A 26,885-nucleotide genomic window follows, 5' to 3' on the forward strand; every position below is an offset into this window, starting at 1 on the left:
ATCCTTATCCACTTAAAGAGTCCAGATCCAAATAATGATTTGGATAAAAGGAATTCCTAATTTGATTAGGAAGGCTGATCTTTATCTGCAGATAAGATAAGGGATTATCTTTATTACTTAAAGAGTCCAGATCCAAATAAAAGATTTGGATCAGGAAACTCCTAATGAGATTAGGAAATTGTCTCTTTAAGGCTATAAATAAGAGGTGAACCTTCAAAGCACACTCACTGAATACAGAGAGAAGGCAACACAGTAAAACTGATCTTGCTTTCTGCTCTTTTTCTTCCTACTCTTGCCGCTCTACCCTTCTCGGTCTTCAGTTATTGGATTGGGTCAAGATTCAATCTTGACATTGTTTCCTACCAGAAGAAACAATTTAGAAACTGTGCTCACTGTCCCATTCGATTATTGCTGAAGAATATTTAGTTCTTGGTGAAGAACTACCTGCTGATCCTGCCTCATCCTAAGCCGTGTCATCTTTAGTGGAGGGAGGATTTGGTACACTCTTTTGGGCATGAACACCTATGTTGGGAGGAGCATTCTTGTGTGGATTCCGTATCAGGTATATCCCTCTCTTAATTTGGTTTCAAATTTGGTCCGGTTTGGTTACAAGAACGAACCTTGAAAATGTAGTTTTCTAAAATGGGAATAGGATTCCTGGATGGGAGTAAAGAAATTTTTGAAGTTTTGCCCAACCTTCCTGTAGGGTTCGGTCACGCATATGATGGATCTCCCATCCCTTCAGTTACCTATAGGGGAATGATGACTATTAATGTTATCCAAAAGAAAGCTGAGCAAAACAACATGGAATTATTTTACATTTCTGAAATGTAAAGTTGCCAATATATATCTTCTTTCCAACATTATATCGGACCACTTTTTTTTCTTCTTTTGAATAACAAAGATACCATTGGCAAGGTAGATCAATTTGGGCTTGGCTTGGGCCTGCCAAAGCCCAAATTCAAGTAAATTTCAAGTCCCAAATTACTCTTCTTTTTTTGCTATATTGGATGATGTGTCATATCCTTTATTTTGCAAACACATTTATTTCCTACACTAAAACAATAATATTTTCTCCCTCTCTCTCTCTCTTAATTGCATCCAAGAAAATTAATAAAAATAAAAGCACAAAATCCTTATGTATTCCTTACTAACAAGTTTGCAATGATAATTAATAAGTCGGATAAGTTTTTGCATATAAGCCTACATCATTGTAAAATCTATTCAGTTTTCCAATACATAGTTAAATTCATAAAAAGTCAATAGACAGGTTCCATATTTTCATCATTTTATTTCATAATATGAAATAAAAGAAGAACCAAGCATACCCATGCCCAAAATATAAAACACAGGATATTGCAACTACAACAAGCTAACAAAACAATATTACTATTATTTGGATGTGGTTGCACAACTATCGAACAAGGATGTTGTTTTGGGGCATTCCTACCAGGTGTTGGGTATCCCCCATTGTATTGATCCACCTATATAAAAGAGACTCTATGATCCCCTCTCAATGGACAACGGAAGAGCCATATGCACTGTCATTTCTCCCTTTCCACATGAGTACATTGGCATATCATGAATGGTAACATAAAATGGAATTAACAATAGCGATGTGCACACGCTCTGCAATGTAAGCTGATGGCATGTTATCAAAGTAGACCAATGTATTATACATGTATCAAATAAAAACAAATTGAACACAATCTACACTATACGATTTGATCCCGTACTAAGTTATTTTCAGAGTTGCTACTAGAAGTATGTTCACCGTCGTATCCACCATCATCACCATTTATTGTGCCAATAAATGTTTATTACACCAAATGCTGATATGGCGCTGAGGTGCAACCATAAACGTAAACGGAACCAAACAATGTTTGTCCCAATATTAGGGTGTTGGTCGTTTACCTTGACATATCGACAATTGCCAATTTATTAATCCCATTTGATATATTACGTAAATAACCACCTGCTTACTTCGTTTCTCGAATGGAATAAGGGTATAATGGTAAAATTACAACCAATTCCGTAGGTGCAACTCAAACCCTAATGCCCCCTCCACTCTTTTTTCTTCTCGCTACCTTCATTTTCCTCATTCTCGCTGCAGTCGGCACCCCCAGAGAATGGTTTCAGGTTCGGGGATTTGCGCTCGGAGGGTGGTGGTCGATGCCCGCCACCACATGCTCGGCCGACTGGCCTCCATTATCGCCAAGGAGCTTCTCAATGGCCAGAAGGTCGTCGTCGTCCGGTGCGAAGAGATCTGTCTATCCGGTGGCCTCGTTCGCCAGAAGATGAAATACCTTCGCTTCCTCCGAAAGCGAATGAACACTAAACCCTCTCACGGCCCCATTCACTTCCGCTCCCCTGCTAAGATCCTCTGGAGGACGATTCGAGGGTCGGTACCTATCTTCTCCCTCTCTTTGTATCTCTATCTCATGAATCAAATCCGCTTGAGTTTTTCTTGTTTCGTTCTTGTTCTGCAGAATGATTCCTCACAAGACAAAGCGTGGAGCGGCTGCCCTTGCTCGCTTGAAGGCTTACGAGGGTATTCCTCCTCCTTATGATAAGATGAAGAGGATGGTCATCCCCGATGCTCTCAAGTGAGTATTTTAGCTATTAGACTGAAACCAGACGGGTTTCTTTTTTTTTTTTTTCAGTTCGGATTTCTGATCTCCTGTTCTGGGCCATTGTAAAATTAGGGTTTTGAGGCTTCAACCCGGACACAAGTATTGTTTGTTGGGTCGCCTTTCTTCGGAGGTTGGATGGAACCATTATGATACTATTAAGGTCAGAGTTTAAATTCTTCTGCTTAATAGCTCATGTATTCTTTAACTTGTTGATCTTGACATTATATATTGTTGTGATGGGATTTTGAACATTTCGAATATGAAGGAATTCTGTTATTCTTTGTCTTAATAGAATCTTGGAATTGTAATTATGACTTTCTGCTTGTTACCATACTTACCAAGTTCTTTTTATGTGCGGTTCTAGATTGATAATGCTGTTATATTTGGATTTGTCCTGTTTTCTCATGCTTTCGTTATAACGAGGCTTTATTGTTTATCTATGTAGTTAGGAGTTTCCTGTATTTTTTTAATATGTTTTTGGCGGGGATCCTATACAAAATTATTTGCTTGATACTTTGGTTCTGGTAATAAACTTGACTATTTTTCAGAACCATTTTTTTGTATTTAATCTTATGAAAATTTTAAAATGCTTAATTCTTTGTAATTGTTTCTGGTTTTTTCTTGAAAAACAAACTTTATGAATCAAAATGAGGCTTTGTTTTTTACTACATTAATGCTTATTACTACGTGGTATTAGTCTGCTTTTAGTTTTAACAGCATATATACCGTTACTGTAAGGTGTTAGATTACCCTCTAAACGTTCAGATATGCTTTCAAGGGGCAGTTATGGGCTTTTGTGAATTGTGAAATGCTGCATTTCGTTTTCACCTTTTTGATCATTGATTTTATCTAGTGTGCTTCTTAAGGCATGATCAAACATTATGGTCGATGTTAGCCCTTTCTGTTTTTTTTTTTTCTTTTTTAATCTTTTCCTCTGTTTTTGATGCTGCTAATGGATGGCTGGATCACCTTTAAGCAAAAACATGCACAAACTCTGAAAGCATGGGCATCCAGCTGCGCATTGGTAACATATCCCCATGAATTTAACATACATGTACGGGGGATATTTCCTAATGTAAAGCTGGATGCCGTGTTTGCAGAGTGTTTTTTTGCTTGCAGGAGATCTGGGCTGAGAGCAGGGTATCAATCTACAAATGCAACTGAATTACTCTTACAAATAGAGCTTGTAATGAAAACTGCACTTTGAAACATTGTCATATATACCTTTTCCTTCTCTTTTAATTAAAATTTTACTCCATGTTAGAAGCTAACTTGCATTTGAGAATTATCCTCTAATTGTTTATGATTCTATTGTCTACAGGTACTTGAGAAGAAGAGAAAGGAGAGGGCCCAAGTGGCATATGAGAGGAGGAAGCAACTGAATAAACTACGGGTTAAAGCTGAGAAGGCCGCGGAGGAGCAGCTTGGTCCCCAGTTGGACATTCTTGCTCCCATTAAATACTGAAGTGTTGGAAATTTTAGTAGCTTTCCTCCTATCTTTGAAAGTTATCCATAGAATTTCTTTCTTGTTGCATTTTTTTGGTCCCCAGTTCAGTTCAGTTTTGACACATTTTGGAGAGTTGCGTATAAACTTTTAGTAGCCTAATCATGAACTGCTGAATTTAGCATTTTTCCTCTATAAATTAGACGGATATTGTATGTTCCATTGTCATATTTTTGTTATTTTGTAGTGTACTTCTTTGAAGAGCCTCGGTATTACAATGGTTGTCAAAATGGTAGCTATCAGTTTGTTTAGAAAACTGTATGTGGATATTGAATGTTTGATTTAGGTTGGGATTTTAGCGAACTGGTTTTCCCCTGGACGGAATGGTCATAACCACGAGCAGCAAGTATCAGAAATGACTGGAAGATGGAAAGGGTGTTTTCCAATAAAAACAATACAAGATCAGTTGGTTTTAACTTTGAAGACAAATTAGCTATTAAAATAAAAACACAAAAAAGAGGTGGGGTGTGTGTTTTGTTTTCAAGATTGAAATTAAAATCAACATCTTTTGAAATTGTAGTCTAAAGAACATGTTTTCATCTTGATATCAACAGGGACTGACTGCGTTATGAATTGCATACAATGCAAAAGAAAGTTGTACTCTAGGGGAAGGGGACATGTGCTTGATACTCCAGAACTACCTTCCGGTGTCAGAATACATCTCCCAAAGGCCAAAGGATTCTGGATGGTAGATGACTGATGATCTTTCTGATTTGTCGAATGGCCTCACATCGTGTTACCTATGTAGTTTGTCAGTCCTCCAAGTACCATTTTTAGAATTGATGAACTCTGCCCACCTTATTTCTAACTACAACTACAAGTTTATTGTCATTTGATCCAGCAACAATGCAACACTAATACTCCATCCGTTGCCTATTAACCATCTTCCACTAATCTGAAATTCCTTACGACATGAAAGCATGCTCCACCAAATACTAGACTGATTTGAATTATTCTTAGCTGTCCTGTCTGTCCAATACGATTTACCCCCCATGGAGCTTATGGGCTCACATTTGGTTTGGAGACTCGAAGGAAGCCAATTACCTAGACCAAGTGATCTCAATGGTGGAACCCATTTGATAGTGGGCTCCATTTTACCTTCTTAACATGGGCAAACTAAGGTAGCCAACATGTTATTGGCTCCAGCCTCCAGATAGCTTTTCAGATGCTGTAGACCCGTAGGCCAGAAAGGTTGCTTGCTTCTAATGTTCATTGTTCATTCCATGCCTCTGAACTCTTAAGTCGTACCTCACAAATTAATGAAATAGTGATTTTGTGGCGTGAGTGAAACCGCTTCTTATGTTCTTCATTCAATGTTGTCCAATCTGCAAAGGTCCAATCCATGACTAATAAGCAAACCAGCTTGAGTCCTCTCACAGAAATGCATAAACAGTTCATACAATTCTTGAATTTCTTAACTTGATCGGATCCATCAAAAGACATGTTTAACTTCATATTTATTATGGATCCCACCATGTATATTGTGGGAAGTTTCCTTGCATGAAATCCATGGAAGAGGGAGTGGAATGGTGGTTCAATTTACAGAGAAGTAACAACTCCAACACCAAATATCCAATCAGTTTGAGAAGTTGGTATCACTCAAATAATGTACACTATTGAGTGCCATATATATACATATATGTGTGTGTGTGGTTTGACTATTTTGATTGACAAAACTCTTTCCATACCATATCTTTCACGCATCATAGATTTTCCCATATTCCCATATATATAGATGTTCATTTTTTATTCTATAATTTTCAGTTTTTTCACTCATCCATCTGAACATCCAAATGTCCAAGCAATATCCCATAACCATGACCTTGTTATTTCAGAGGCATGACACTCTGGTATCTAGGTTTCACAGATGGGCACACAAGACTTCAACACTCGAGAGGTCCATTTAGTTCCCTGGAATCGGAATTGGAATGGCCCATTCCGATGGTGGGCCCTACCCATATCATTGAAAGAGCTTGGATTTGACTCAATGAGTTCTTGGATTCAACTCAAATCAATCCAAGTAAGCAACCTAGGAGGAAGCAAATTTGGGTTGCTTGGGCTCCCTCTAATCACCCTTTTATCGATATAAATTTTGATGCTGGATCATAGCTATTCCAAGTAAACAACCAAGGAGGCAAATTTGGGTTGCCTGGGCTCCCCCTAATCAGCCTTCTACCAAAATAATTTTGATGCATCCAAAAAGGACAATGGAGATACTACGATTGGTTGCATTGCCCAGAATGCCAAGGGAAAGATTGTGTGTGCAATTGCTCGTGCAATTGGAAGAATGTCCATCAATGTATTAGAAGCATTAGCAACTAGAAAAGCCCATGTCATGGCAAGAGAGTGGAGAGATTGTGACATCATTATAGGAGATTCCAAGTTGACAATTGAAGGTTCATGTAGAAAGTGCGAAATCCCCTAGAGTATTAACACATTGATTGAAGACTGCCGCAAGATCTAGAACATGTAGATATCATACAATACTTTCACTAACAATACATTAAACAATTTTTTAGGTTTTCAACATACTAAATTTAATAACATGAATATCATTTGACACATAAATTATTTTCATAATTTTTTATTTTCCTAATTTTTTAAGGAAAATCCATAAATTTATTAATGGAATGAAGCTTAGAACATCAAAAATCTAACCAAAAGGTCAATATAAATTGTTACTTACTTATTTAATATTTTTTTATATAGACAATAATTCAATATGTTTTGTTTATTTATTTATTGTGGATTAATTATTAATTCATAAATTAAAGAAATACATAATTTAGTCTAAAAATATGTAAGGCCACTATAATTTCTAAGATACATATAATATTTAATTCAAAAATTTCAATCAGTAGTCACTAAATAATGATATAATTATTTTATTATTTTTTATTATACAAAAAATAAGAAAAAAATATCATTTTTGACATAAATTGTTGTTGGACCAATGGGTTTAATATTTGATAGATCATTAATAGAGATAATTTAAGACATATAAAAAATTTATAGTTTTTGGTTTTTTATTTTTTAGGGAAAATGCATAAATCTAATAAAGGCCACAAAACTAAAAATAAGTTTACATACTTTTGCAATTAGAACCCCAAAGACAATATATATATATATATATATATATATATATATATATATATATATATATATATATATATATATATATATATATATTAAATAAAAAAATATAATATTACCTTCTTTTCTTATGCTCTTCTTCTTACCTTTTATTCTTTTGTTTTGTAGGTGGAGAGTGAAGAAACAATCCTAGCTGTGCTTTGGATAGACAACATAATGATAAAGTTTTGAAAATTTTGAAAAGTTGATAAAAAATCCAAAAGGTGGAGATTCTGTCATTTGGTGCAATTTAGTATCCATCCATATCCACAAATATGACACGATACATTGTACACTTTGTATCAATCATATCATGTTGATATTTTAAACCTTGGTCTAATCCGATATAGGCTTATGCTGTCCAAGGCTACAACCACTTATCATAGGTGCTAAGCCCAACCTAGACCACCCAACTTCGTCCATGATCATCTCTTGCCACCCTTCCCTCCATTAGAGTGGACCATGCACCAATATTGTAGGGGTGATCATTTTCAAACTGGAAGGGCTTTTTATACCTTTATTCCAAGATGAAAACAATCATTTTATACAAGGAATTAGGGCTTATGGAGATGAAGAAGATAACCTTAAGTTAATCCTTAGCCAATTTCAAAATTTGTCCAACTAACTCATCAATTATGATAAGTTAGGCATTCTTTTTAGCAAAATTATTCACCGAAGGTATAAAGGTGTAAAGTGGGCCATGTCGTGCTGGCTCGCGGGCCGTTCTAGGTCGTGCTGCCCTCCCCTGTGAAAAATTTGGAGGTTGGCCCAGTACGGACCAGGCCCATGCGGGCCCATGCCGTGCCATGGGTCGGGCTGGCCCATGGGCTGAGTCTTGGGCCAAGTCCGGCCATGCATCGGGCCAAAGTTATTTATTTAAAAAAATTGACAAAAAACTTAAAATTTTAATTTTATATGAAATTTGTGTATACAATTGCTAATATATACAATAATTAAATCAATTAGGATAATAAAATTAAAAAAATATATTTATTTTATTAATATATTATATTATATAAATATATATAAAATACATATAAATAATATATAAATAATATATATGGGTCGGGATGGGCCAGGTTGTGGGCTAGGCCATGCTCGTCCGCGGGCCACGGGCAGCATAGCTCGCTCCATCATTTCGTGCCAGGCCGGGCCGGGCTTAGCACAACCCAGTTCGTGTCGGGCCACTAGGAGCATGGCCTAATTTACACCACTACCAAGGTATCAACGGATGTTAAAGCATCAACTTCATATTTGGCACATCGATTTTAAGACAAAATATCTTGGTACCCCTTTGTGTTGGAATAGAGCTAAACATTTTTCATTGCCCTTTATTCTGAATAATCTGAAAGGTAAGTTAAGTAGATGGAACATGGAAGGCCCTGTCTTTAGATCCATTTATTGGCCAAGCTCGGGCTTGGCTTTTGCTAAAATTTGAATGGGCCCAACCCAAAACCCAAGCCTAAAATAGTGTAAAATTGGGCTTGAAGCTTGATCCATGAACATGTCTACCTCTCTTTGGTTGATAGACAAACCTTAATCCTATTAGTGTTTTGGTTGTGCATGATCTAGAAGGCCCTCTCTCTTTGGTTGATAGACAACAGCCCGCAAACCGTTGTGCCAAGCCAGTCCAAGTTCGTGTCGGTCTGCAGGGGGCATGGCCTGATTTACACCACTACCAAGGTATCAACGGATGTTAAAGCATCCACTTCATATTTGTCACCTTGATTTTAAGACAAAATATCTTGGTACCCCTTTGTGTTGGAATAGAGCTAAACATTTTTCACTACCCTTTATTCAGAATAATCTGAAAGGTAAGTTAAGTAGATGGAACATGGAAGGCCCTCTCTTTAGATCCATTCATTGGCCAAGCTCGGGCTTGGCTTTTGCTAAAATTTGAATGGGCCCAACCCAAAACCCAAGCCTAAAACAATGAAAAATTGGGCTTGAAGCATGATCCATGAACACGTCTACCTCTCTTTGGTTGATAGACAAACCTTAATCCTATTAGTGTTTTGATTGTGCATGATCTGTAAGCTCCTAACTGGAAGATGACTTGGACCTTAGTTGCGTAGCAAGCTGGACCAAGCAGCAAGACAGGGATCAAAGAACTCAGGGTGGTTAACTCGGCGAGGTCGCTCCGATGCTTAAGTCAGTACTAGGTTGTGCAAGCTGAAACTTTGTATGCTAGTAAGCTAGTGAGCAAATAATCGCGCGTACCTGGGTCTTGGGGGTTGATGCTCTTATATAGCTGGGATGTCGTAGGTCTCTTGAGACATTCCCGAAATCTTCGTCCTATGATGTAGGGATCCTTTCTGCTTTAATATGAGAGTAACACATCAATTAATGAGGTTTATTGTTTCCCTTCGGTTCGGGCGGGGAGAAGATAAGGCCTTCGGTTACACGGTGTGATCCCAGGTAGTTCGGAGTCCATTGAGAAGCTTCTAGAATTGATTACATGGAACCTTGGCGTATACGAGTACCGAAGTGATTTTGGTTCCAAGGCGATCGAGCATCCGAGCTCCCCGATCTGCTGACATGGCGCTTCGCATTGAGTTATTGTCCTGTTGGCAAGCTGTGTCCACATGTCCTTCACTTACTAGGTAGGGCCAAATCACTCCTCATCAATTGCCACCCACACCCCATGTTGGGGATCCCGACCCGATGCGAGGAGTTCATGACGAACCCAAGTGGATTTGGCACGATTTCTAGATGGTACGGAGGGTGGCTCTTTGGTTGGACCTACGTGGCCACTTGGCTCGACTAGGAAATGACCCAGATCATGTATTCGGTATGCACAGATGCCACGCTATTTATAAACTCAACGGACATCAAAACGCGCACTTAACCGATTTCGACCTCGGGTGGCATGCAACCGGTTTTCATGGGAGCCGTTGGATCATGCAAATCTAGACAGTTGAACCCCGATCGCGGTGGCTATAAATAGGGGCCGAAGGGGCCCATTTTTCTTGCCATAAATTGCGTGCTTGAGTTTGTTGAGGTCGCGCTTCAGTCTTCCAGGTTGGTGTCAGTTGCCCTTGCATCCGAGGTCTTTTCGCTTCCTTCAGTCCTCTTGGTGAGTTCATCTCTTCTTGTTTTCGTTTCCTGTTGCCCACTTCCTTTAGTTTAGTATGTCTAGTGTTAGTTTGGATAGCCTTTTTGGTGAGAGTGGAGAGTCTGTCAGGGCAAAGGTGGGCACCTCGGCACAAGTCGTAGAGTCTCGCCCGGTCGAGGTGGGTATCTCAGTGCGGGGTGCAGACCTCCAACCCGTCCGAGGTGGACTCACCTCGGCAGGAGCATGAGGCCTCCAACATGGGGGCCTCCACATCGCGTTGGGCTTGGGGAACGAACAACTTCGGCCCTTCTACGACGATGGCTGACAGGCTTCTGTCCCTGGTAGCCCAGTATAACTTGCCTGACAATCTTGTGTACAACATTCCCTTAGGAAGGTTTCCTTGGGATCACGGTCTTAACGAGATCGTAGTTTTCGAGGAGCAGCTCATAGCTGGGCCGCGTTTCCCACTTCACCCTTTCATAATCGAGGTCGTCAAAATTTTCAACATCGCCATAGATCAGCTCCACCCAACTCGATCCACAATATCATAGGTACCATCTCCCTTTTCCACGACTATAACTAGCCTTTGAACCTTGACATTTTCTCATTGATCTGTTCTATAGAAAAGAACTCTGCTTGTGTTCTCCCTGAGCATAGGTGAAGCTACTACATGTCTCCTCGTCATGGTTACAAAATTTTGCATGACCTTCCAAACAAAGTCCCGACTTGGAAGAAGCGCTACTTCATGATTGGTAACACTACGGGGTGGCCGTTTCAAACTCATTGAAGGCCTGCCATTCAGGATACCGACATCAGGTTGGACAAACAAACACAGGAGGAAGTTCGATCTTGGGCGAAGCTCGGGTTGAAGTTCAAAAACTTCGTGATTGAAGAAAAGCTCATACAAGTGGGGTTGAGTCCTCCTGGTAGGCCTCCACCTTGATTGTCGTACTTGTTTTCTTCTTCATAGTTTATCTTGATCTTGGGATCTAATCTATTCGTTACTTTTTGTAGGATCCATGGATGATATCCCTGCTACCAAGCTCTTTGGATGCATGAAGAAGGGGAAAAAGAGGAAGGCCTCCAAGAAGGCCCGTTTCCATGAGGCCGCTACCAACTCTAGTGTCGACATCGCCACCCCCGAGCATCCTCCGGTTGCCGAGCACCCTCCAGTTATCGACTTGGTCGAGGAAGACCAAGGCAGGGCTTCTCCACCTCACTTACTAGAGCAGGCTCCAGTGTCCGAGCCCCAGTCCACTCAAGCGGCCATCCCTTCAGAAGATGACTCCTCCCAGGCAACCCAGAGCATTTTGACCCTGAAACTCGGTCTCCTCAAGAGTAAGGATGTGGTCTTCACCGAGAAGGTCACCCAATGGGCCGATCTATCAGTGGCTCAGCTCGGGGCCAAAGCGGCTACTCATTATATGGTGGTACATATCTGATCCTTGGATTGTACTCTCTATTGCTCTTTCTTGGTACTTAGATTTTGTTTTTTCTTTGGTAGGTGAACTCCGCAATCCATGCTCCTGTTTGTCAATTCGAGGTGCAGCTGAAGTGGACCCTCTAGGCTGAAGAAACCTCCTGTAGTGTTCAACGTGAATTGAACTTAGCTCGCGGCGAGTTCATAAACTGGAGAAGGATGCGCAAGTTCAAAAGAGCTGATCGTGCTGCTAAGGGAGGAGAAGAAAAAGCTCAAGGAGGAAAGAGAGGCCCTTCAGAGGGAAAAAGAGAACCTCAAGGAGCTCGTGAAGGAGCGCACATATATCTTTGACGACACGGTCAGGGACGCGAAGGCTCTAGCCGTCGAGGAGTACAAGTCTTGGAAGGAGCTGCGCAAATTATTGACTAAGACCGGCACCGTGGCCTATCACAAGGGCTTCAAGCTTAGCCGGTGGCTGACGCGACGTGACTTCCCCAAACTAAACCTCAGCACTATCACCACATCCAGGGTTACCGAGGAGATGGCCGGGGAGGCTGCTAATGACCCGGACTCCAAGGATGAGAGTGACAATGACCTCCTCGATGAAGAGACAGTGGAGGAGGGAGATGGAGACGCTGCCACCGAGGACCATATGGAGATCGACCAGGCAGCCATAGTTACTGATGGGGACGAGGATCCCCACATCGACTGATGTTTTTCTATCTCTTTTCTTGGACCCTCAGTACATATCTGATGTCCTGAGCCTCCGAACTTGGTTGAATAGTTGTAGTCTCTTTTTTTTTTACATGTACCTCAAACTTTCTTTTATCAATGCAATGCAGTAGTTTCAAAATTCTTTGTTGTGCAAAATTTTGTAAGTATAGATTACTCCCGAAGTGCGAAGAGGTGACTAGGACTTATCTACCCATGTCGAAGAGGCAATTGCGTCTTATATTGTGCCGAGGTCTTTTCTCAGCTCGACACTATAGCCCTTAGGCTCTGGGAGTGACTTACGGTCCTCTCTCCAGCCTAACATCCTTTTGACCAGCTCGATGGTCTTGTGGACTTTGTAAATTTTTTGGTTGTGTTGGAGTTGGAGTTGCAAGATCATAGACAATATCTCCTTAGGTTGTCAACGTTCCAAGCTTGAAGTACTTGTTCCCTTCCATAGTCTAGAGCTCATATGTGCCTTCACTGAACACTCGTCTCACTCAATACAGACCTTCCCAATTCGGCCCGAGCTTACCCACTCCGGGCTCAGGTACCATTACCTTGTGGAGCACCAGGTCACCGACTCAAAACTATCATTTCCTAACTCGGGCATTGTAGTATCGAGCTACTCGTTGCTGGTAAGCTGCAGTTTGAATATAGGCCAGGTCACGTACTTCTTCGAACAGATCCAAGTTGGTCTGAAGATCTCCGTCGTTCACCTCTTGGTCGTATGCCTCGAGCCGCAACGTTGGTACTTCGATCTCCATCTAAATCACAACCTCCATTCCATATGTGAGGTTGAAGGGCGTTTCACTAGTAGACTTGTTCATGGGCCGGGCCGGGTTTTTCTCTTCATTAACAATATTTTTTTCAGGCCCAAGCCCAAGCCCGACCCTCATAAAAAGACGAAAGCCCAGGCTCGAACCCGAAGCCTGACCTAACATAGGCTGAAATGCAGGGCGACTAAGTTCACTGGTGGTGCGGTCGACGTCAGTGCCTAAGTTCGCCATTGTCGATGCTTGAGTTCACTAGTTCCTGAGAATATGCAACAATGCATGAGAATGAGAACTGCAAGAGAGACAAGAGAGAGAGGAATGGTGGAGAGAGAGAGAAGATTCACCGTTGGAGAGAGGGGCGATTGATTTCACTAGTGGCACGACTGGCACCGGTGCCTGAGTTCGTCGGTTCCTGAATCCTGAGAATATGCGAGTTTGTGTGAGTGAGAACTATGAGAGAGACGAGAGAGAGAGAGAGAAGACTCACCACCAGAAAGAGAGACGACCGGTGCTTGAGTCCGTCAGTGCCTGAGCTTGCCTGTCACCTCTGAGACTGAGAACGGTGGCTGCTTGCTAGACTCGCGCTGGTTATTGAGAGTGAGAATGAGGAGAGAAAGATAAAAGATGAAAAGAGGGAATATGAAAGGGTTAATCGGCTAGGGTTTACAATAAAATACAAAATGTCAGGTCGGGCTTTTGTGACAAACCCCGAGCCTGTCCCGTAAAATAGTCGGGCTCGAGCTTTTAGGCCCGACGCCAAGCCCGCAGGTTAAAGTTCATGTGCAAGCCCGTCCAGGGGTCGGGTCAGGCCGGCCCAACCCGTTGGGCTACCCGAACCATGAATAGGTCTATTCATTGGTTGAAGTCTTGATGGTCGTCCTATAGGCCCAAAAGATAGTGGGCAACTCGTCCCTCCACAACCCTTTAGCTCACGCTAAGCGAGCTTTTAGTCCAGGGAGAATAGCCTTGTTCGTCACTTCGGCCTGTCCATTCACCTATGTTCTTCCAAAAGAAGTTTTGCACATTCCGGGCTGTGATATTCACCAATGGCTTGACCTCCACCCACTTTGTGATGTAGTCCACTACTACAACCAAGAACTTCCTTTGCCCGGTTGCCAACAGGAACGAACCGAGGATGTTGATCCCCCACTACACGAAGGGCCAAGGGCTAGTCCAGTACTTTAGATCGGCAACAAGTTGATGGAGGATGTTGGCATGCCTCTAACATTTGTCGCATTTCTTGACGAGCTCGAGTGTGTCTGCCTTCATGGTAGGCCAACAGTAGCCTTGCCTTAGTGCTTTTTGAGTGAGCACTCTGCCCCCAAGTGTCCTTCGCATAGTCCTTCATGGATGTCGCGAAGTACTAGTTCGGCTTCTGAAGGTCGTAAGCAATGTAGGTAGGGAGTGTGAAGGACCTCCTGTATAGCCATTCGTCGACAAGTACGTATCGGGATAATTGACACTTTACCCTCCGAGCTGCATTGCGTTCTACTGATAAGGTCCCGTGGAGTAGATAATTAACAAGCGGGTCAATCCATCTCGGTCCTGTTTGCAACTGGAATGCTCTACATGGTCGCTGGGGTTGTAGGATCTATCATACTTGTCCAATGGAGGTACCTTGAAGTCTTTCGGCATCGGTACCGCTAGTAGCTCAGGTGATAGGGGAGATGGCCATACAGAATCGAAGTGATAGGAGAGTAACGCATCAACTAATGAGGTTTATCGTTTCCCTCCAATTCGGGCGGGGAGAAGATAAGGCCTTCGGTTACGTGGCATGATCTCTGGTAGTTCAGAGTCTGCTGAGAAGCTTCTAGAATCGATTACATGGCACCTCGAGGTATATGGGTACCAAAGTGATTTTGGTTCCAAGATGACCGAGCACCCAAACTCCCCGATGTGCTGACATGGCGCTTTGCACTGAGCTATTGTCCTACTGGCAGGCCGCGTCCACATGTCCTTCACTTACTAGGTTGGGCCAAATCACCCCTCATCATGTTTAAAGTTGCTGCTCTTAATTATATGAGTAAAGTAAAATTTCCTAAAAAACTATTAATGAGATGGAGAAGATTAAACCAAATTTTTGGTGGAATATTTCTTAATCTAAATTTCATTAGTGTTCCTGGAAATATATGTGTGCCAACCTAGGCAGAACGGTGGTTTAGGTTTCAAACATAGTGCCACTATGAACTTAGCTTTACTAAAGAAATTAGTTGGCGCTTCCTAATTGAAGATGATAAGCTTTGGGTTCATATCTGGGAAGGTAAATACATTCACAACAGACACCTTTTTCCTTTTCAGATTAAGTCAGTCTAACTCTCTTTTGGATTAACAATTGGGTTCATATCTGGAATGGTAAATAGGGTTCATCCTCAATTTGAATTAACAATTCAACAGGCTCTATGGATTAGATTTTTGCAACTCTTTTACCCCACAACTTATGCCTCCCTACCTCTCTCAATTTAAGATTTTTTATTTTCTCAATGAGAATACTTGTTGGAATTTCTTAAACTTTTACTGTATCTATGCTTGAACTCATTTCCAACACTGAAATTTATCGCTTTGACTTATCTTTCATTGGATAAGGGTTCCAACGGTAAATTCTCCACTAAAAAGCTTATTTTGATATGAGAACATGTTTTTTCATATCTATCCATTGAGCATAAAACTTGCATTAAGTGGATCTAGCAACTGAAAATATTAGAACATTTCAAACTTTTAATGTGGGGACTGATTAACAATCTCATTCCTGTCAAATCAAATTTGTGTATTGTTGATTCTTCAACTGATTCTCTTTTATGTCCTCTTTGTAAGTCATGAGGAAGAAACTATTAATCATCTGTTTGGATTTTGTCCATTTGCTTCAATAGTGTTTTTTGGCTCACATTTCGTTATCAATATTTACCAACTTCAAACCTCATGGGCTCAGTATGTTTATCATTTAATTCAACAATCACTACAAGAAAAAATAGTCTAAGCCGGTGGTAACAAAACTAGTTACGGTCCAAGGACCTAATTTTAAAATTTATTAGCAGGGAGCCGTGCGATGTATTGGGAAAATCTGAAAGATTTAATAATTTTATTTTTTATTTAATGTTGATTTACAAAAATAATTATTGTTAATTGAATATGAACAAATATTTTTTAATAAATTTAGTTTTATTGATAAATTGTAGTAATTTTTATAATTTTTATTCTTTTTATTATTTTCAAATGAAATTTTGATTAATTTTAAATAAATAAAAATAATTATAAAAGCTAACATTTTTATTAATTTCACTAATAATTAACAATTAAATAGGAATGGCAACAGGATGGGTTTAGGGCAGGGCACCCCATCCCTTTCCCTGCCCCATATTCAAGATACTCTACCCCATCTCCGCCCCATCTCCAATGTCACATGGGTCCAAGGCAAGGTAATCACTCTTTAATGTCGGGCGAGTTCAAGGGCAAGGCACCCCACTCCTCATCAAGGATAGAGAATCCTCGAATTTTCTGGTCCTGTCCCCAATATTGGGCGGGTTCAAGTAGAGGTGTAAATTAGGTCGTGCTGGGTCGGCACGACACGACCCGCATGTGGCCCGCACAGAGTGCAAGTCGTGTTGTGTTGGCCCATGAGGCATCCCGGGTTATGCCTCCATCCTCTAGGATAAATTTGGGGGGTCAGCTCGGCATGGACCACGACTCAAGCTTGCACGGGCTCATGCTGTGCCGTGGGTCAAGCTGGTCCATGGGTCGGGCCTTGGGCTAGGCCATTACACACACAGAGCCAAGCTCAAGGCAAGGCACCCACTCCCTGTCCAAGGTTTTTAAAATTGGACTGGGTAGGGAACCGTTCTGGGTCGAACGGTCTGACTGTTCGGTCCGAACGGATTGATAGTTCAATCGCCGAGGTCAGCAATTCACTAACCAAATATACAGTTTTTGGACAAAAAGCAATTTTGAGGTGAAATGGTGTCTAGTTTGATCCGGTTTTCAAAAAATTGTCCCTGTCAACCCAATATTCAATATGATGATAGAAATGATCAAAATGATATATGGAGTATCAACCACATGGTAAATTTCTAAAAGTACACTAAATTGTCTTTAATATTCAAAAATGTAATTTAATGAAAATTTTGAAAAGTTTATTGTACTTGTGTAATTTTGAAAATTTATTTAAATTTTTATTAAATAATTTATTTTCTTTTTAAATGGTTTACTTAATGAATTACACTAATTTATCTTATAATAATATAAACTAACCAATAATTTCCTTTTTCCAGTATTAAACTAATTTATCTTAATAATCTGTGTAATTATTTTTTCAAATTATGGTTTTTCATTTCCCATTGTCATTTATCTTTAATAATTTTCAATAATTTGCAATGAAAATTACATAATTTTTCAATGGTTTTCCAAAATCAATCAAATGTAATATTTTTTCCAAAAATTTCCAAAATATTCTAATAATTTTCAATAATTATTTAATGCATTTTAATTAAACATTCAAATACTTTATATCTTTAATTTCAAAAATGTTATTTTATGAAAATGTAGTTTTATGAAAACTTTTGGAAATTTTATTACATTTGTGTAACTATGGGGGTTTATTGAAAATTTTTTAATTGCTATTAATTATATTTTTTATTTGGTAGTTTACTAAGAAAATTACACTAATTTATCTTTTATTTTTCAATATAAATTAATTAATAATTTCATTTTCTAACATTATAATATTTTGTTCCCCCAATTGTATTTGGTTATTAATTATAATAATAACAATAAATAAAATTTTATACTTTTTGATAATTGTTAAATATAATTCTCAATTTTATAGAATTAGTTAAAGAGTTTTCAACTTCTATAAAATGTCGTTAATGAGTTAATTAATAACAATGTTTATTAATTTTTGGTAATTTACTAACCGTAATAATAAGAATATTTAATTTTCGGTAATTTATTAATTATATTTATTAACTTATGGTAATAACACTTGATGGAGGATGATTTGGCCCAACCTCGTAGCACGGGTACACGTGTGCGTGACCTTGCTCGAACGATGACACAGCGTGACAGCACAGCAGGTGCAATCGCAACTCGGAGGGAAGGTCCCATCGAGTTCAGCCCGACAACTCGACAAAATAGACTATTCACCGAGAGCCGCCTGGCCTGCACCGCCACCCCGGGAGATAAGGCACCCCGAGCTACCTCTGAGCTTAGGACCCCCTGACCTTTCCTAATACCCGAGCTCCTCCCAGTGGATCTCGAACCACTCCTAGACAGGAACACACCGATCTGCCTATAGATACCCCGAGGTAAAGACACCTCAGGCCAGACATCTCGGCTTAGCTTGCAACAGGCAACTTGCCACTTACGAGATAGCCCGATGCAGAGTAGCTTGTGGAAGGGTAGTCCGGAATATCGTAGGAAGACCTACTGCCCGACCACCGTACCCGACATATCTGGGAACAACAGCCATGTCCCTCATTAGGCAGCGTTGTGCCTGCCACCTTTAGAAGGTACCTCACACCTGACAGGTGCGTACCCTGCGATGACGGCCTTGCACATGCCACCTCAGCCCTTGCCAGTATCGGCTGCGACAGACTGACAATGGCGGTTATACCTGCCCTGTTAGAGGCCAGTGGACCTGATACAACGGATTTCTGTTATAAGGAGCTTATTTTCAAGGGAGAGAGGTATGATCTTGTACTCACGGCCATCTGCACTCTTAGCCTTCATCTTCTCATTGCTTCACCTACAGATTTCTAACTTAAGCGTCGGAGTGTTCTCGCCAGGTAACCCCCCGGGGATTCTTCTTCTTCTCCATTTCAGGTACCTTCCAAGAGCCACGTAAGTGCCAGCTAGGACTGATCGGATTGTGCAGCTTTATTGGCGCCGTCTGTGGGAACCGCTTCTAAAAGCTTTCCTCTAAACCTTCATCGTTCTTCCTTCTCTGAAAACTCGGCACTCATGGCCTCCTCAAGCAACGTTGGACGAGGCATGGAGATGGGTAACTCCAAGGAACAACCCCAGGTCCCCACGGTCTGCATTGGGCAGTTCACCATTCCCCTCTCGGTGGACAGAGTCCCCAGCCTGAACACGTCGTGAGCAACAGAGCCTGTGGGTGTTCCCCTGCCTTCCTCGATTGAAATGACCTTTGCTGAACCAACTGTCATCCCTCTGGCGACCAGCCAGAGCCAACTCGACGGTCTGATGCAATGCATGCGGGCCATGCAAGCCCAAGTGCAGCGGCTCCAGCAACACCAGATTTACCAGCAGCAAGTGTTGCACCACGTCTCCCAGTACCAGTATCAGCAGCAATTCCCTCAGCTGCCTCAACCTCAGCTTCAGCAGCCGCAACTCCCTCCTCGGCACCCAGTCTCACCGCGGGCTAGGTCTCGCCACTAGGAGGAGCACCTTTCTCGCCAAGGGGAGGCCCCCTAGAACCCTCCTAAGAGCCAGGCTTCCTTCTGCGGCAGACAAGAAAGACCAGCCACTCCGGTTTCACTACGGGCAGTCAGGTCAAGAGGACCTCAGCTCGCCAGGTCCACGTCGCCTCAACCCTCAAAGCCCGATACCCGTTCCTAGGGAACTGGTTCGAGATCCTGGCTGTAGGCTCCAAGCAAGATCCCTCAGTCCATAGCCATCACCAATAGCCTGAGCTACTTCTTGCACACACCATTCCTTATAGCATAGAGGTGAGCAGCACGAACGCCGAGCCCACCAAGAAGTAGAGACGTCACCGCCGTGCTCGCCAATCTGCCACCCACAATCTGCCCGAGCTCGGAGGCAGAGAAGAGGTAAGCTCGAGCGAAGCTAAGGCTCTCCTCCTTTTGGTTTCGACCCCCTGTCTTCCGAGCTTCTGGCAGTCCCAATGCCTAAAGACTTCAAGCTGCCCCCTCTTGACAAGTATGACGGGTCGTTTGACCCGAATGACCACGTAGATGCCTTCCAGTCACAGATGCACCTGGCGAGAGCCAGTGAGTCGTGCATATGTGTGGCCTTCTCCACCACTTTCAGAGGAGTAGCCTGCACATGGTACCGAAATCTGGCACCTGGATCAATAAGAAGTTGAGCGTAGTTCGCGCAAGCCTTCACGTCCCATTTCGTCACCAGCAAGCGGTGCCCACGAACTGAAGAAAGCCTCCTCAACATAGTGCAGAGAGAGGGAGAGTCCATCCGAGGCTATATCAAGCAGTTCAACGATGCATGCATGCAGATATCGTGCCTGAACCCCACCGTGCGCCTCGCAGTAGCCAAGAAAGGCATGATGCATAAAGAGTTCAAATGGCACGTGGTCGTCAACCAACCGACGACCATAACCGAATTTCTTAAGCTCATAAACAGGTTTATAGCCATGGAGGAAGAGATCAACCAGAAGGGCGAGGGTGTTCCCGAGAAGAGGAAAAGGGAAGGAGAGCCTTCCAGCCAAGGGGACAGCCAAAAGAAAAAAGATGCAGCTCAAGGGGCAAAGCCGGGTCAGTCGTTCTGAGCTCCCGTAGTGGGCCAAACTAATTACACCCCACTGAACGCAAAGCGGGCCGAAATCCTGATGGCGATTAAGGATGCCCCGTATGTGAAGTGTCCACCTTGTCTGAGGGGAAATCCCAATGAGAGAAATAAGAACTTGTACTGTAGTTTTCCCAGGGATCACGGTCATAGTACCGAAAATAGTAAGAACCTCCACGACGAGATTGAGGAGCTCATCCATTGCGGATATTTAAGGAACTTTGTACAAAATAATAATAATGATAATAATAAAACAGGTCGGCGAGGGGAGCACGATAGGGACGCTCCCGAGTCCAGCAGCAGGTCGGCCGAACAGTCACAGAAGCAGCCTCCGGAAGAGAGGTCAGTTTGGGGCACCATCCATGTGATAGTGGGAGGCTCGATCGTCGCAAGTTGTACTTCAGCGGCAGCTCAGACATCAGTTTGAGAAGATGCTCGGGAAGAACAGAATCCTCCGAAGTAGCCAAAGACAGAAGAGCTAATTTTCTTCATAGAAGACGATGCGCGAGGGGTCCACTACCCTCACGATGACGCACTTGTGATAAAGCTGTGGATCAACGACTTCGAGGTCAGGCGCATACTCGTTGACTCAAGCAGCTCGACAGATGTTCTCTTCAAAGCCGCGTTCGACCAGCTTCAGTTGCAGGGAAGTGACTTGAAGCCCGCGAACACTCCTTTGGTGGGCTTCAGCGGAGAAGAAGTTCAGCCCCTTGGGAAAGTAACATACCTGTGGAAGTTGGCACATGGCCCTGCGTAGTCAGACTCAACCACGACTTCCTGGTAGTTGCGACCCCCTCCCCATAAAATGCCATAATAGGTTGGCCGATCATCCATGTCCTACGGGCGGTGGTCTCCACTTATCATTTGGCAATAAAGTTCCCTATGAACTTCGGTGGGGGTAGCACGGGGCGACCAGATCGACACTCGCAAGTGATATGTTGCTGCCCTAAAGGAAAATACCAAGGTGGCCGATGACCTCGAACTGGAGCGGCCTACAGAGCATGGCGAAGAACAAGCTGCACCCATGGAAGAAACAATCGTTGTTCCAACCTCAGTCGCAGACCCAGCTCAGACACTTCAGATCGCTGCTTCCATCCAAGAACCTCTATGATCCGAACTGGTAAGTTTCTTACTTCAAAATTTAGATATTTTTTCATGGTCCACGACAGAGATGCTCGATATAGACCCTGACCTTATAACTCACAAGCTGAACACTGATCCTGTAGTTAGACCCGTTAGACAGAAGAAACGCAACTTAGCCCCGGAGCGGTGGAAAGCGGTCGACGAGGAGGTCGAGAAGCTCCTCGCAGCTGACTTCATAAGAGAAGTCCATTACCCGAGCTGGGTAGCCATTCCCGTTCTAGTAAAGAAGGCTAATGGCAAGTGGTGCATGTGCGTCGACTACACCGACCTAAACCAAGCCTGCCCGAAAGATATCTTCCCACTCCCCATAATTGACCGTTTAGTGGATGCGACCACGAGGCACGAGTTGCTAAGTTTCTTAGACGCCTATTCGGGCTTTAACCAAATCAAGATGGACCCGGCGGATGAAGAAAAGATTGGCTTCATCGCGGAGTTCGGTCTATACTGTTACAAGGTTATGCCCTTTGGGCTAAAAAATGCAGGGGCAACCTTTCAAAGGCTTGTAAATAAATTGTTAGTGCCATCAATTGGCAGAAAAGTAGAATGCTATGTAGACGACATGGTTGTCAAAACCCAATTTTCACATGAATTAATACAAGACTTGCATTATGTTTTTAAAATTTTGTGTAAGTTTAATATGAGATTGAACCCAAACAAGTGTGTATTCAGTGTGGCATCGGGTAAATTCCTAGGATACATCGTTAACTGGCATGGCATCGAGGCCAACCCGGATAAGATTAAGGCCATCATAGATATGAGACCACCCCGGAAGTTGAAGGAGGTTCAGAGGTTGAATGGCCGCATAGCCGCCTTGAGCCGCTTCATGTCCAAGTCGGCGGACCGCTGTCTGCCATTCTTTAAGGCAATAAAGCGCAAAGGGTTCGAATGGACACAAGACTACTAGCTCGCATTTGACGAGCTCAAGAAATACCTCGCTAGCGTGCCAATCTTAACCCGGCTCGAGGAGGGCGATGTTTTAGAACTGTACCTCTCGGTGAGCGATGAAGTGATCAGTTCGGTACTAATAAAGGAAGTAGATCGGGTCCAGCGACCCATCTATTATGTTAGTAAAGTATTGCAGGGAGCAGAGACGAGATATCTAGAGATAGAGAAGCTAGCATACGCATTGGTAATTACAGCTCGGAATCTCCGCCCGTACTTCCAAGCTCACACTGTTACCGTCATCACCGACAAACCTCTGAGGCAAGTCTTACTTAAGCCCGAGGTCTCTGGTCGATTGACGAAGTGGGCTGTTGAACTCAGCGAGTACGACCTCCAGTACAAGCCGCGAACTACCATTAAGGCTCAAGCCTTTGCAGATTTCGTCGCCGAATGCACATTCAGTTCCGAAATTCCCAGGCCGATTGAGCACGAGGTCCCCAGTTCGGGTAAGCCTGAAGCTCCCAAGCCGGTTGAGTCCGAGCCCCGTGAGGTAGCAGCCAGTGTGGCATCTCTCCTAGTTCGGCCAAGCGCGAGCTGGGATGAGGAGCCCTGGATCCTTCACGTAGATGGCTCCTCCAACCAACAGGGCAGCAGAGCCGGAATAGTCCTGCACCGCCCAAGTGGCACAAAACTAGAGTACACGCTACACTTTGAGTTCGCGGCATCTAACAAGAAGCGGAGTACGAGGCGTTGATAGCTGGACTAGCGTTAGCTAGAGAAGTAAAGGCCAAGCACATCGTTATCTGCAGCGACTCCCAGCTCGTGGTCAACCAGGTCACTGGCGAGTACGAAGCTCGCAAACCAACCATGGTCGCCTACTTAGCCAAAGTTAGAGAAGCCCTGCTCAACTTTCAGCCACACTTCATCAAACAAATCCCTAGGTCGGAGAATGCTGAGGCCGACGCCCTGTCCAGGATAGCCAGCACCAGCGACATCACCATGAGAACCGTGTACATAGAGGACCTGCCTCGGCCTTGCATTCTCGGGGGGGCAAAGGAGGTCGCTCCCATCGCTCAAGCAGAGCCGAGCTAGATTGACGTGCTCGTGAGCTTCTTGCTCCACGGAACCCTCCCTGCAGACCGCAATGCAGCCAGAAGGGTGCAGCGCCAGGCAGCTAAATATATCATGATAGACGAATGGCTATATCGGAGATCCTACACACTCCCCTACCTGCATTTCTTGCGACCTACCGAAGCCGAGCTCATACTCTGCGACACTCATGATGGTCTGTGCGGCGACACTTGGGGGGCAGGGCCCTTGCCCAAAAGACACTTCAACAGGGGTATTATTGGCCAACAATGAAGGCAGATGTCATTGAACTCGTTAAAAAATGTAACAAATGCCAGAAGCACACCCATATCCACCACCAACCTGCTGCTAACCTCAAGTATCTCACCAGTCCGTGGCTCTTCGCACAATGGGGCATCAATCTACTTGGGCCATTCTTGCCAGCGATGGGCGGAATGAAGTTCTTAGTAGTAGCAGTGGACTACTTCACCAAGTGGGTAGAGGTTGAACCCCTTGTAACGATCACAACCCGGAACGTCCAAAACTTCTTTTGGAAGAACATCGTGTGCCGCTTCGGGTTACCTTGGGTACTGATTTCTGACAACGACAAGCAGTTCGAGGACATCAAATTCCAAGACTGGTGCCAAGACATGGGGATCATACAGAACTTTACTTCAATCACACACCCTCAAGCAAATGGTCAGGCAGAAGTCATAAACAAAGTCATCCTCCGCGGATTGAAGGCACGGTTGGACCGAGCTAAAGGGTTGTGGGCAGATGAGCTACCCAGTGTTCTATGGACCTACTAGACCACGGAGAAGACCGCCATGGGAGAAACCCTCTTCAACCTCACCTACGGCACCGAAGCAGTTATACCTGTAGAGATTGAAGTACCTACGCTGTGACTAGTAGCATACAATGATCAGACGAACGAAGATGAGTTGCGCACCAACCTCGATCTACTCGACGAAGTAAGGGACTTTGTGTACATCAGGACCGCAGCCTACCAGTAGAAGCAGAACCTCCGCTTGCCGACCTAGTCCTTTGTAAAGTTATGGTACCTGAGCCCGGCGCTGGCAAGCTCGGGTCCAACTGGGAAGGACCTTACCGAGTGAAACGAGTGCTCGGGGAAGGAACCTAAAAGCTCGAGACCCTCGAAGGGAAACAAGTACCTCGGGCATGGAATATTGTTAACTTAAGACAATACTATCTATAACAACTGAGTAGGCCACGAGCCACTCCCCAAGCCTAAGGGCTAAAATACCGAGCTAACATGACCTCGGCGCAATAAGACCCAGTCGCCTCTATGGCATGGGCAAACTCTAGGAGAATGGATTATAAGCCGCTCCTCCAGCCTAAGGGCTAAAACACCGAGCTAACGAAAGACCTCGGCACCTTACAAGACCTAGCTGCCTCATCGGCATTGGTAAGTACTTGCAATGCCTAAGGCACAGGTAGTTTGGGAGAGAACCTTGTGACGGATAGCCCGCCCTAGCATGCAACAAGTTAAACCCATAAAGGACAATTGATGTCAACTTAACCCGGGTGCAGACAGGTCGGGCATGTACCCTACTATGTCACTCACCTCGGTGTACACAAGGCTACCCCTACTAAGTGTTGGAATACAGTTCGGGACCACGACAGTTGAGGAACCCTCACTTCGGGTAATTAGCCTAGTAGCCTAACAGTTTAGAATAAGACAACCACTTCGACAAGTAAAAGAAAATTGCACAAGTGTTTGGCAAAAAATATTTCTTCATTACATAAGCTCCATTACATAAATTCATTGCCCAAATATGTCCAGTACAAAGGAGAAGGAAGTCGAGCTTGCAGGCCCAGAACACAAGGAGCACCTGACTATTTGGGAGGCTCGTCAGCCTTACTCGGGGCTTCTTCATGGGTCTCCTCGGAAGAATCAGTCAAATTGGTAGTGTCAACCTCCCCGTTGCCGCCATCATCTTCAAAGTTTGGGTCATCCGCGGCCTGGCGTGCCATATCATCTATGATGTTGAAAGAAGTGAAGGCACTTATATCCAGGTTGGGTCAGGCATGCCTTATCCACCACAGACCAAGCTTGAACCCCCTACAGTAGGCCTTTGACATTACGTTATTGAACCTCGACGACTTGACGTAGTCGATGATGGAATGAACCTTAGTCTGCTTCAGAGCATCGTCGAAGATCTTCATCTTCTCCTGAATGTCGACCTTAAGAGACTCCACCTCGTGCTCCAAGGCCTCCTTGGTTCCCTTGAGGGCCTACATCTCAAGCTGCAAAGCCTTCTGGGCCATTTTGAGGCTTTCCACCTCGAGCTTTAGGGCTTCCTGACCAGCTCGGAGCCCATTCACCTTGGCCTTCAGTCTATCTCATTCGCAGGCCAGCTCCTCCCTCTCTAACGCCAAGGCGTCATTCAGGCTCCTCTGAGCGGCGACAACACTCTCCAGCTGATGGACCTTGTCCTGTGTTGCCTTCAGCTCGGCATGAGCCATGCGGGATGACTCCTCAACAGCCAAAGTGCGCCTCAGGTGTTTGTCAGATTGGAAAGTTATGGCGTGCACAATAGTGTTCGCCTAGCAGAAGGAAATTGATCAGGGGTGGGAACCCGAGGATGATTGGGCTCGGGGGAGGGAGCCCTTGGTAACTCCACACGAGCCTTCTTGGTGGCCTTCTTGGTAGCCCGCTTCTTCCTCTTTTCCATTTGGTTGAGAAGCTTAGGAGTCGTAATCCTTTCTTCTTCGTCCATGGGACCTACAGCAAAGTTGGAGTCAGTAAACTCGAAGACACCAAGCAGATAAAAGCAAAGCACCAAAAGATAGAAATAGACCTACCCGGGCTCAAACCGGCCTGAACGAGCTTCTCTTCGGTGATGTACTCCCGATGATCGAGCTCAGCCTAAGCCCACGAGTGGAAGGTCTCCCACGTCTGCTGATTGAGGGCGATGCTGGTGGCCTGAGTAGCCACCCTCTAGCTGGTAAGGAAGGGCCACCCTGTGTTGGCTTGAACCACAAAATAGTCCCACTTCCAGGCTGGGACCTTGCTCGGGAACTTATGCAGTAGCTTGAAGCCTGGGTGAGG

The 26,885-nt window shown here is 43.7% G+C and overlaps 1 protein-coding gene across 1 annotated transcript; it reads left to right on the forward strand.

The window, feature by feature from the left end:
• The first annotated feature begins 2,106 nt into the window (after positions 1-2,106).
• LOC148844062 (large ribosomal subunit protein uL13w) lies at positions 2,107-4,393 on the forward strand. Its single transcript, XM_088959841.1, has 4 exons — positions 2,107-2,401; positions 2,490-2,606; positions 2,706-2,793; positions 3,955-4,393. Exons 1-4 carry the CDS (start codon positions 2,130-2,132, stop codon positions 4,096-4,098), a joined length of 621 nt encoding a protein of 206 aa, XP_088815967.1. The 5' UTR covers positions 2,107-2,129; the 3' UTR covers positions 4,099-4,393.
• The last annotated feature ends 22,492 nt before the right edge of the window (positions 4,394-26,885 follow it).

This window comes from Nelumbo lutea, chromosome 8 (genome assembly GCF_056320005.1).
Source record: "Nelumbo lutea isolate HS-2025 chromosome 8, American lotus-T2T, whole genome shotgun sequence".
In the NCBI taxonomy this organism is placed as follows: Eukaryota; Viridiplantae; Streptophyta; class Magnoliopsida; order Proteales; family Nelumbonaceae; genus Nelumbo; species Nelumbo lutea.

Coding starts and splice junctions, on each gene's coding strand:
- LOC148844062 (XM_088959841.1), top strand. CDS start 2,130: ATGGTTTCAGGTTCGGGGATTTGCGCTCGGAGGGTGGTGGTCGATGCC. Junction 2,607..2,705: donor GTCATCCCCGATGCTCTCAA/GTGAGTATTTTA, acceptor TTGTAAAATTAG/GGTTTTGAGGCTTCAACCCG. Junction 2,794..3,954: donor ACCATTATGATACTATTAAG/GTCAGAGTTTAA, acceptor TATTGTCTACAG/GTACTTGAGAAGAAGAGAAA.